The sequence below is a fragment of the Physeter macrocephalus genome, chromosome 20, assembly GCF_002837175.3.
Source record: "Physeter macrocephalus isolate SW-GA chromosome 20, ASM283717v5, whole genome shotgun sequence".
NCBI classification, from domain to species: Eukaryota; Metazoa; Chordata; class Mammalia; order Artiodactyla; family Physeteridae; genus Physeter; species Physeter macrocephalus.
Genome location: NC_041233.1, coordinates 56,636,700 through 56,647,992, shown reverse-complemented (window position 1 = coordinate 56,647,992; position 11,293 = coordinate 56,636,700). Strand labels below are relative to the sequence as shown.

Below are 11,293 nucleotides of genomic sequence, written 5' to 3'. Positions count from 1 at the left end.
CCTGCATCGGCAGGCGGACTCTCAACCACTGCGCCACCAGGGAAGCCCATATAAGTCTTTTAATGTGCTGTTGAATTTGGTTTGCTAGTATCTTGTTGAGAATTTTTACATCTATATTCATCAGGGATATTGGCCTGTAGTTTCCTTTTCATATAGTATCCTTACCTGGCTTTGGTATCAGGGTAATGCTCACCTCATAAGATGAGTTCGGGAGTGTTCCCTCTTCAATTTTTTTGGAAGAGTTTGAGAAAGATCACCATTAATTCCTTTTTTTTTTTTTGCATTAATTCTTTACATGTTTGTTAGAATTCACCAGTGAAACCATTTGATCCTGGGCTTTTCTTTGTTGGGAGGTTTTGATTACTGATTCAAAATCATTACATATTATTGACTTGTTCAGATTTTTTCTTCATGACTCAATCTTGGTAGGTTATATGTTTCTAGGAATGTATCCATTTCTTCTAGGTTGTCCAATTTGTTGGCAGATAATTGCTTACATAGTCTTTGTATTTCTGTAGTCTTCTATTTCATTCATAACTTTATTTGAGTCCTAATTTCTTTTTGTCTTGGTTAGTCCAGCTAAAGTTTTGTCAATTTTGTTTATCTTTTCCAAACCAACTCTTAGTTTCATTATTCTCCATTTCTCTATTGCATTTATTTCTGCTCTAATTTTTTTTTTGGTGGGGGGGTACGCGGGCCTCTCACTATTGTGGCCTCTCCCGCTGCGGAGTACAGGCTCCAGACGCACAGGCTCAGTGGCCATGGCTCACGGGTCCAGCCGCTCCGCGGCATGTGGGATCTTCCCGGACCGGGGCACGAACCCGTGTCCCCTGCATCGGCAGGCGGACTCTCAACCACTGCGCCACCAGGGAAGCCCGATTTCTGCTCTAATTTTTATTATTTCCTGCCTTCTGGTAACCTTGGGCTTAGTTTGTTCTTTTTCTAGTTCCTTGAGGTGTAATGTTAGTTCCTTGAGGTTTATTTGAGGTATTTTTTCTTGATATAAGCATTTACAGCTGTAAACTTCCCTCTTAGAACTGCTTTTGCTATATCCATAAGTTTTGGTATGTTGTGTTTCCATTTTCATTTGTTTCATTTGATTTTCCTTTTGATCTCTTTTTGTCCATTTGTTGTTCAAGAGTGTGTTATTTAATTTCCATGTTTTTGTGAATTTCCAATTTTTCTCCTATTACAGGATTCTAGTTTCATGCCATTGTGCTTAGAAAAGATACTTGATATAATTTCTATCATCTTGAATTTATTCAGACTTGTAGCCTAATACATGATCTATCTTGGAGAATGTTCCATGTGTGCTTGGGAAGAATGTGTTTTCAAAAGCCAGATTTCCTACCATGCATACAAGGCCCCTATTTTATTCCTTTTTTCAATTTCATTCCCTGTTACTCTGACACTTAACACTGTATTGAGCTATCTTGAGCTACCTTAAATTCGAATGGATGAGGTTTTTTTCCCATAAACTTTCTACTTTACAACAGACTTAGATTTGCTGGAAAGTTGCAAAGATAACATTGAATTCCATATACCTCAATTTAGAAAAAAGATAACAATTCTATGGATGAGTTTTCATATCTTAACTGAGGTTTCCTCTTCCTGAAATTATCACCTGCCCATGCCTGATAAACTTCTACTCTTCTTCAAGATTCCGTCTTGACCTCCACTGCTGGGCTGTGCTGTATTACCCCCAGAGCAGAAAAAATATCAATGTGACAGCAGTACAGAGGCATCAATATTTTGAGGCAGTTAACTTGATTTTTCCCAAAAAAGCACTGTAGAAGTTGTGAGGAAAATCAGAACTTTGTTGTTCTTCCTTAAACTTATTTTAAGTTTTAGTTAATTTTGAATTGCTTGGCTGCATTTGGTGAGTCTCCCATGCCCCTCAGTTGTCAGGAACTCTTCCATTTCCTTAAACACTGTTGTCTCCAACCAATAAGGCCTGAATTCTCCAAAAAACTCAATGTCATGAAAAACAAAACTAAAAGGTGGGTGGGCTATTGTAGATTAAAAGAGACTAGAGGGAGTTCCCTGGTTGTGCAGTGATTAAGACTCCGTGCTTCCACTTGCAGGGGCCGCGGGTTCCATACCTGGTAGGGGAACTAAGATCCCAAGTGCCCTTGGTGTGGCCAAAAAAATGAAATAAAATAAAATCGTGTATTACAAATTGCCCATGTACTCTCTTTTTTTTTTTTTTTAATATTTATTTATTTGGTCTGTCTTGCCCACGAGAATTACATCATTAGGTTGCGGCCAACATCGTGCAGGGAGCTTTCTAGCAATTCAATAATTTCAACTGCCACCAAATAAAAAATTACAATCGGAATGTTTTTCGTCCCTTGTCCCTTCTCCACGCTCCTGGTTTTTTGATTCCTGCTCGAGGCAAAACCACCTGAGAGGGGCATCTGTCCCTCGGCGCTCTCCGTAGGTAACTGAGCTTTCATTGGCTGGGAGCGCTGACGTCTTATCGTAGTGCGGCCGCCTTTTCCGGAGGAGCGTGGGTTCGTTGTCCCTATTTTTCGTGGTCGTCCCAATCCAGGCTATAAAGGCAGATGGCTCAGAAACCGCTGCGCCTGTGAGTGACCCTGAGTCGAAGCGCGCGCGCGCGCGTGTGTGTGTGTGTGTGTGAGAGAGAGAGTGACCCTGAGTCTGAAGCGTGTGTGTGTGTGTGTGTGTGTGTGTGTGTGTGTGTGTGTGTGATCCTGTGCGCGCGCGCGCTGTAGGGGGTTTTCTAAAGACAGAAAGGCGGGGGCGGAAGCCCGGCGGGGGCTGGTGCGCTTCGATCGCGTCTTTGCCTGGCCACTGCCGGCCTTCTTTTCCTGGCCGTTTTCGCTTCTGAAGAGGGGGACTCTTGGCGACACTCGCTGAGAGAGGAGGAAGCTCCTAGCCGTCAGGCCTCCTCCATGTTAGGCTGTCTTGGTCTCTGACATCATTTCCCCTTCGTTTCTCCTCGCAGTATACTTACTAGCCAAAAATTGTAGGCATGGGGCCCATTGATGGGCTCTGGGCAGTGGTCGACAGGAGAGAGAGACAGGGCCTTTGCCCTGGCGCGCTTTTTGAGGGGATGGTGAAGAGAGGACTTCCATTCATCCATTCGTTCAACAATATTGATTGAACAATTGCAGTGCACCGGGCACTGTGTTAGGCGTTTCACAGATGGAGTTTCTGCCCTAATGGATCTTGCAGTTTAGGGAAACGTATATTAATCAAAGAATCCAGATAAACGTTGAATTACGATCCTGATAAATGTCAGGAGGAAAAGGTTCACGGTTCTGGGAGGGTGGATAGGGTATTTGGTTTAATGTGAGGAATCAAGGTAGTGAGGATTGAGCCTTGATTAATAGTTTTGCCTTTACCCTAAAAAAGTCACTGGATCAGTGGAATGTTTAAGAACGCCTTGGCATGATCAAATTTTCATTTTGGAAAGCGATTCTGGTTGCAACGTGAAGAAAAAATTATAGCCAAAATAGAAAACAGCTAGGATTAGATAGCGTAAAGGCAGAGGAGAAGTGCGGGGATTCAAGGTTTATTAAGGAGAGGACATCAACAGGGTTTGGAGGTGGTTTGGTTATGAGTGAGAAGGTGTCAGCATTGTCCCGGTCCTAGATTTCTTTCTTCAGTGGGATAGGAAACACTGGAAGAGGGTCCAGATGAGGAGATGATGAACTTTGAGGTGTCTTATGATGTACAAACTGGACAATGGCTCTCCCCAAAACAGAGATAATTCCATGTGACAACTGCTATGAGAGAGAAAGTGCAGGATCCTGTGGGAGCACCAGGAATTGGTGAGTGATAGGGGCTGGAGGGCTTCCTAGAAGAGGTGGTGCTTAGAAGATAAGTGAAAGTGATAATAATTTATTACAGAGATTGCTCTGAAAAGCTATATGGGTTTCTGAAGTTTTGAGAAGAGGACTTTCTGAGCGGTCAGGAAGGCTTTAGAGATGTGATAGGCCTTGAAGGATGGGAAAATTTTAGACTCAAGATGAGTAGTGTGGGACTGTTAGGAGAAATAACTACCCCAAGGGAATGGCAGAGACAGAGAGTGATCAGATCGACAGTAGGGAAGGTTTTTGTTATGGAAACTTGGAGAAAGCATTGGGAAGAGAGATCAGGGACTTGTGGAAAGCTGTGGTTCCTCAGGCAGTGGAGTTGTCTTAATGTTTTTGAGGAAAGAACATTAAACTGCTGGCTTTATGTAGGGTGGACAGGAAGAAGGGAGGGTATTAGAGGAAATGTAAGTATATTCTCTGCATTGTATCCAATACCAGATTCACTGTATTTCTCTCTGATTCTGCCTCTGCATAAACTACAGGACTCTCAGTTGTTCAACCTTGTAATTATCCTCCATTCCTACTTCTCCACTCCAATTTGTGTTCAAGTCTTCAGAATTCTAAATTTCTCATCTGTTTCTGTCCTCCCCATCTTCATTTGACATTGCCCTCTTTGCTGGTATTTTTGCTTATAGTCACTTGTTCCTCCAGACCATCTTTCACTCTGTTTCTAAAATGATCTTTCTAAAACATATGATCGTTTCACTACCCACATTTTCACTACCTTGAAAATGTTCAGTGGTGTGGACAGTAAAGCACACCAGAAAGACATACTGACAAAACAAGAACTATAATATTTCAAGATGAGTTGAAAGACATTAAGAACATGATATGAGAAGTGGAAAAACCATGTAAATCAAAAGTATAAAAACTCAGAAACGAGATTATAGAACAAGTTACCTCACAACTTAGGGTCAGTCTGCCTTACAAACCTCAGGTCTTGCCAATTTCTATCTCCCTACCCCATAACACTTTACACATACCTCCTATTATTGCCCTTTTTCATATAAATTTATAACTATCAGCGTATCTCCCCTTCCCTGATTGTGTACTCTTTGAGGCTTGAACTGAGTCTCCCTCTTCTTTATACTCCTAACGTGTCCTTAGCATGGTACTTGGCATACTGCACTTAGCAAGCATGTTGTAGATGTCCTGAGTGTGTTTGTTGAATGGATGAATGAAGCCCTGTGCTAAGATAGTGGTAGTGGAAACGAAAAGGACAGGATGACTGTGAAAGATATTTGTGAAAAGGAATTGAGGAGACGATGACTGGATGGGGGATTTTTGAGTCTTGGTAACCAAGTTGGCAGTAGACTCAGCCACAAAACTTGGCAAGTGAGAATAAGCTGGTTCAATTTTGGAGGAAATGATAAGCTAAATTTTAGATATGGTGCAGTTATTGGTGACACCTTTAGGTGGAGCTGCCCAGTGGTCATTAATAGTTCACATGCAGTGAACCTCTCCGGTAACCTCAGAGAGACTGGATCACGTATTTCCCTAATCCAGGAAGACTAGTGTATACCAAACCTGGCAGGCCTGTTTGTGTGTCCTGCATTGCCTTAACATTTATGTCTTGTTTGCAGCTTGGCATGTGGAGATGTTGAAGGAAAGTTTGATGTTTTATTCAGTAGAGTTCGAGCAATTCAGAAGAAAAGTGGAAACTTTGATGTAAGATGTTTCTTTTTACTGCATTTAATTTGACTGTTGTAATCAAACATAGTAAAATAAAGCTTGGGCTCCTTTATACATTTCTCAGTCGAATACATACTCTCCTTTTTTGTTAGACTGAGTTCCTTTTTTTTTTTTAATGTATACAAATTTATTTATTTATTTTTGGCTACATTGGGTCTTCCTTGCTGCACACAGGCTTTCTTTAGTTGCGGTGAGCGGGGGCTACTCTTTTCTGCAGTGCGTGGGCTTCTCATTGCTGTGGCCTCTGTTGTTGCGGAGCATGGGCTCTAGGTGTGCGGGCTTCAGAAGTTGTGGCATGTGGGCTCAGTAGTTGTGGCTTGCAGGCTCTAGAGCACAGGCTCAGTGGTTGTGGCACATGGGCTTAGTTGCTCCGCAGCATGTGGGATCTTCCTGGACCAGGGCTCGAACCCGTGTCCTCTGCATTGGCAGGCAAATTCTTAACCACTGCGTCTCGAGGGAAGTCCGAATTCCTTTTCTGAGCATGGGAATTTAGTAGCTGAAGAGTGGTGTGGGAAGGGAGATGTGTTTACTGTAGACCCGTCTATACTTTTTTGAATTTGAATTTTGTTACTTTATTACTGTACGCAAAACTGAAAACAGACTACCAGAACCTCCCTAAGTGATTCTGACCCTGGGTTTGGGAAGCACAGATCTATTTCATGGGTATATGGTATGAGTGAAGTCAGATAACATATGTGAAAATGCTTCACAAACTAAAGAGCCCTATGTAATTGTTATGTGTTGTTGCCAGCTAGACTGTAAATTTTTAGAGTACAGAAGAGTATTCTAGATATGGGGATAATTTGTTCAATGGGTTAAAGGTTGAGTAAGACAACAAGCAGGAAATGTGTCCTTTATGCCCTGTATCTCTCAGGGTATCTAATATTGTTTTGTATTTTGAAGAGAGATTTTTTAAGGTTGATTTCTCCATTTTTCCCTGACCCTCTTGTCTCCTTCCCCAGCTTGTATTTGACATCCACGGAGCCAAAATTTAGTAATTTATAGAATCAGTAACTACTACAATTGTTGTAAAAGAATTATGTTTAGAAATTCTGTAAATTGATTAAGGAAATTCTGTAAATCGATTAAGGAAAAAACTGAGATCATTAAATAGGATAATTAGCTCAATAACGTTATTATCAATTAATTATGTACTATTTGATATTATTAAAAAATCTCATATATCTGTTTAAAAAACTCATTTTAGCTGCTGTTGTGTGTAGGAAATTTCTTTGGCTCCACTCCAGATGCTGAATGGGAGGAATATAAAACTGGCATCAAGAAAGGTACAGAACTTATTTTTAACATATGATTTCTAATAAAGTTTCAAGGCTACATGGTTCTTGCCTAGTTGTTTTTCACACGTTAGTGATTGAAGAGTTTGCCTTTGAGTTCTGCATTGACCTGGGAAGAATGCCTATGTATCTAAATATTCACATTTTGAATTTGGTTGGATTTATTTCCAGAAAAAGAATTCTCTTCTCAGTAGGAAGGAATTGAATAATGCAACCATATGTGTTCTTTTTTTTCCCCCCAGTTTCAGTGTTTTTTATTAAGCTCTTTGGGGTCTGTGTTTTCCTAACTATACATTGACCATCCTCTCTAAGATGTTACTTCATCAGCCTAGTGATACCATTTAATAGTCAAGCCACAGGGTTGGTTGTAGGATGTCCTATGTGGTGACCATGTTCCGTGTATAGGATTGCAGACTCTTTTTGGCCGTGCCATGTGGCTTGTGGGATCTTAGTTCCCAGACCAGTGATCAAACCCGTGCCAGGGAATTCCCTAGGTTTGCAGACTCTTTACTTTTGCTACAAGTGTTTTTCCACTGGGGAAACAGTTCTCAGGTTCCAAAGCAGATCTGGTTAACTAGCTGGTGTCATGTCTGTTTCTCTCACTAGCTCCTATTCAGACATATGTGCTGGGTGCCAATAACCAGGAAACAGTAAAATATTTCCAAGATGTTGATGGGTGTGAATTAGCTGAAAACATTACTTATCTGGGTAAGTTGATATCTTGTGTGTTTGTAATGAACATAATGTGTCCCAGGAATTAGCCTCCCAGGAAATTTGTGGCTGGATTCATCTGCCATTACTGCCTGAGAGAATGGGGATCAGGGTTTTTTTTTTCTAAAGTCAGTGTCTATACCTTTAAGACTATGTCATTTTTCCTATGTTGTCTCCCACCTCTCCCCAATCTCCTTGTACTTTCACAGCCCAATATATATTCTTTCAGCCAACTAGAGGCATAAACTATTTGACTACAGTGTTTGGAGTACTTCAGGTATAAATTGTGTTAAAAAAAATTCTATGTATGTGGTCTCACCATATAACATTGCTAGATGTATACAGCTTATTTGTTAATTGGACTCCTAATTTGCTATAGCTCTAGGTTTCACTGAGGTTTTGAAAAGCTCAAGTTTTTAGTGCTGATCCTTGGGTTTTTCACTGCTTTTGTCCTTTTTCTGATTCCAGGTCCACTCTTCAATTCCAGGTTAAAATTGTTCCTCCACAACCCCCTGAAACTCTTAGTGGTTCTTTCAGTGTCTGGCTGTTGTAAAAAGCACTGTCAACTTTTGCTTTTCTTCTCCACCTGCTCTTCTCCCCGCACCACTACTGCTTCTTGGATCATTCAACTCATTTTTTTCTAAAATGGCTCAACTGGTCTTTACAGTTCCTCTCTCTTGGTCTCTCATTTCTTTAGAAAGCTTCTACATTTCCTTTGCTATAAATGCTCTTTTTATAGTTTTTTCATTAGTATGTGTGTTCCTTTTTTACTTTATTATTCTTTGTTAGTCAATATATGTGTTCCTTTATTAGTTAGTATGTGTGTTCCTTTATGAGTTAGTATGTGGAAAGAGCCATTTGAGAAGAAGAGACTCACTAGATGAAAGGGAAGCGAAAATTGATGGAACAAGGTTTTGGCGGCAACAAGAAGGAAACGGAATCAAGGGCACAAGCTGTGAATAAATTTAGAAGATGGCAGAGTCTCTTAATTTTTCCCAAGTAATTGCTTTTTCCAAATGTTTTCCTTCATTTGGAAGCTTCTGCCTTCATGAAGAGTACATTTATTCTAGACTATAGCTTTCTCACAGCTGCAATTATTTTTTTTTCTTCTCAGTGCCTCTCCCTGTATCCGGGTGTCTAGATTTCTTTTAGGCCCTTTGGAGTCTCTAGAAGGCAGAAAGCCACTTTCTTAATCAGTGCTTCCTAGGTTTTTTCATTTGCAAGGCACCTGGGGCAATCAGACTGTGGGCTCCAGCAGCCTTCACATAAGGACTGCTCTTACTGAACAGGAATACTGTTGTAGCCACCCAACATTGAGACCTAGGAGCTGGAAGTGGGGCATGGGGAAGGAGATTCATCACCAGAGTGACATTTCATTCAGCAGTTTGACTAAAACTTGTCCATTTTTCTTTGAACCCAGGTCGTAAAGGTGTCTTCACTGGAAGCTCGGGGCTGCAGATTGTGTACCTCAGTGGGACAGAGTCCTTAAATGAACCTGTCCCAGGTTACAGTTTTAGTCCCAAGGATGTGTTTTCTCTGAGAACAATGCTGTGGTCAACATCCCAGTTTAAGGGTGTTGATATCTTGCTCACATCCCCGTGGCCCAAGTATGTGGGGAACTTTGGGAATTCTTCTGTGAGTAGTGTTTGTTCAGTTGGAATTTCTAAAAGCAAATTGCAGTGGCTTAATTTGAGCTTTTTTGCTTTTTATGTGACTATTTCAGCTCTTAGTTCCTTTCAGTAGAAATCTTTTGTGAATTTTTCGGGATACTTAAAGCCTTATTGGCTGACCAAAGCAAAAGCTGATCTTAACGAAAGCACGATTCACTGAAGAGAGAATGCTGAAGTCTTACTTATAAATGAATTTTTAAAAAAATTATATTCTCTGCTTCAAGTACCCTTTCTCAAGCTTCTTCTTAAGAAGTTTTGAGGGGTCACTAATTTTCAGTGAAAAGATTTATAGCTAGTGGCAGCTCTGCAGTTTTATTTCCCCCTTTCCATTCCAGATTATATCTTTTTGGCTATCAACATATTTTAAAAGGTGGAATCATCATGGGATTGAGGATAGTGATCTAAAGTTGGGAAACAATATATTGAAAACTTAGTACTTTTTTAATGGGAAAGCTTTAATGTTGGAATGTATTGGAGTGTGCCATGGCGTTCGATCTAAATATTTTTGTAGGAAGAGGATGTACACCAGGTTGGGAGCTACCTTGGTGGAAATCAGCCTAAGGAAGACCTTGAAAGGTTGTATGTGAGAGCAGAAAGCATCAGCTGAGCTTCAGTGAAGGAAAATGTAAGAATGCATTTAGGGACAAATATCAATTCCTAGATGTAGAGTTATCAGAGATGATCCAGAAAAGGGCCTTGTAGACCACTCTGCCAACTTTAACATAATGTGTCCATGACTAAAAAGGCCAACAAAATACCAGGCATTGTCAGGATTTTGAAGGGAGAAGGGACAACACTTTCTTCCCCTTCCACAAACCTATGGTTATTCTTCCACTAGTATACAAGAGGCAGTGCTGGTTGCAGCGTAGAGAAGATACAGCAGAACTAGGGAAGATCCAGAGAAAGACTACTAAAGTGATGATGGGAGAAAGACACGTGATACTCTATAAGGAAGAATGAAGAGCGGTGCTAAAAAAGTTTACAATTTTTGATTAAAGTAGATTTTGATGAAAGTTTATAAGTAATCATGCAAGGTATTTACAGGGGAGAAAACAGTATATCTCACTAGTCCCTAAGGTACTGCAACTAACCTCAAGGCCAGTTCCCTGCCCTTCAGCAGACACCTGAAGGAGGCAAGCATAAGACAAAAGGAAGGTTTTGCTTTACTTAGTGGAAAATTAACTCTGGTAATTTCTTTATTTCCAGTTAATACCTTCTCTTAGAATGAAGTTCATAAATAATGTTATGGATGAGAGAGCACATAATTTATTGTTAATGGAAGCTCTGGGAACAAGCCTAACTTTTGACAGACTTTGTATTACAAACTGTGACAAGGGCATGGTTGTGCCCTTCCACAAGCCACACCTTCCTTGACTGAAGCAAAATAAAGGATTGTATGCTTATGTGATGAAGTCCTTGAATGTTCTATGGCAAATATTCTATGGATCCTAGGGGCCCTGAAAGCTAGCTTTTCATTTTGATTTCTGCAATGACTATGACTGTGTGCATTGTCAGAACTACAGGAGCACAGTGAAGCAAATTAGAGACGTACTGTCTGTGGGCTCCAGAGAGAGAGTGCTAATTTTCCAAAAAAAGATTGTAATAAACCTTGTTTTGGGTATTAGTATGGAGGAGTTACCTTTTCTCCCTTAACCACTGGCTTCCAACAACTGTTCCTATTTCTGCATTTGTAATAGCCCAGTTCCCCTGATGTGTTGAGAGTTCTCTGATTTGCCATAAGTGTGGAATTCATGATGCAAATCCTACTGCCCACATTGTAGCCACATAAATATTCCAAAGACATTTCAAAGTGTCTTGTTATATCTCTGCATTTCATGATAACTCTTAGGTCTGTTATGATGACTAAGTTTCTATTTACTAGGGAGAAGTGGATACCAAAAAATGTGGCTCTGCTTTGATCTCCAGTCTTGCCACAGGCTTGAAACCAAGATATCATTTTGCTGCATTGGAAAAGACTTATTATGAGAGGCTTCCATATCGGTGAGTAGCATTTCATTCTTTTTTTTTTTTTTTTTTTTTTTTTTTCGGTATGCGGGCCTCTCACTGCTGTGGCCTCTCCCGT

The 11,293-nt window shown here is 40.5% G+C and overlaps 1 protein-coding gene across 3 annotated transcripts in view; it reads left to right on the top strand.

The window, feature by feature from the left end:
• The first annotated feature begins 2,495 nt into the window (after positions 1-2,495).
• Positions 2,496-11,293, top strand: part of CWF19L1 (CWF19 like cell cycle control factor 1) — a 25,337-nt gene continuing 16,539 nt past the window's right edge. Inside the window, exons 1-6 of one of the 3 annotated variants that reach the window (XM_007117619.3) lie at positions 2,496-2,587; positions 5,426-5,510; positions 6,742-6,820; positions 7,436-7,537; positions 8,961-9,175; positions 11,093-11,211. In XM_007117619.3, coding sequence (XP_007117681.2) covers positions 2,565-2,587; positions 5,426-5,510; positions 6,742-6,820; positions 7,436-7,537; positions 8,961-9,175; positions 11,093-11,211 — 623 coding nt within the window. In that variant the 5' untranslated portion in view covers positions 2,496-2,564. Of the gene's footprint in view, positions 2,588-3,624; positions 3,798-5,425; positions 5,511-6,741; positions 6,821-7,435; positions 7,538-8,960; positions 9,176-11,092; positions 11,212-11,293 lie in introns of those variants that run through there. The other 2 variants (XM_007117618.4, XM_028481511.2) reach the window with 2 other exon arrangements.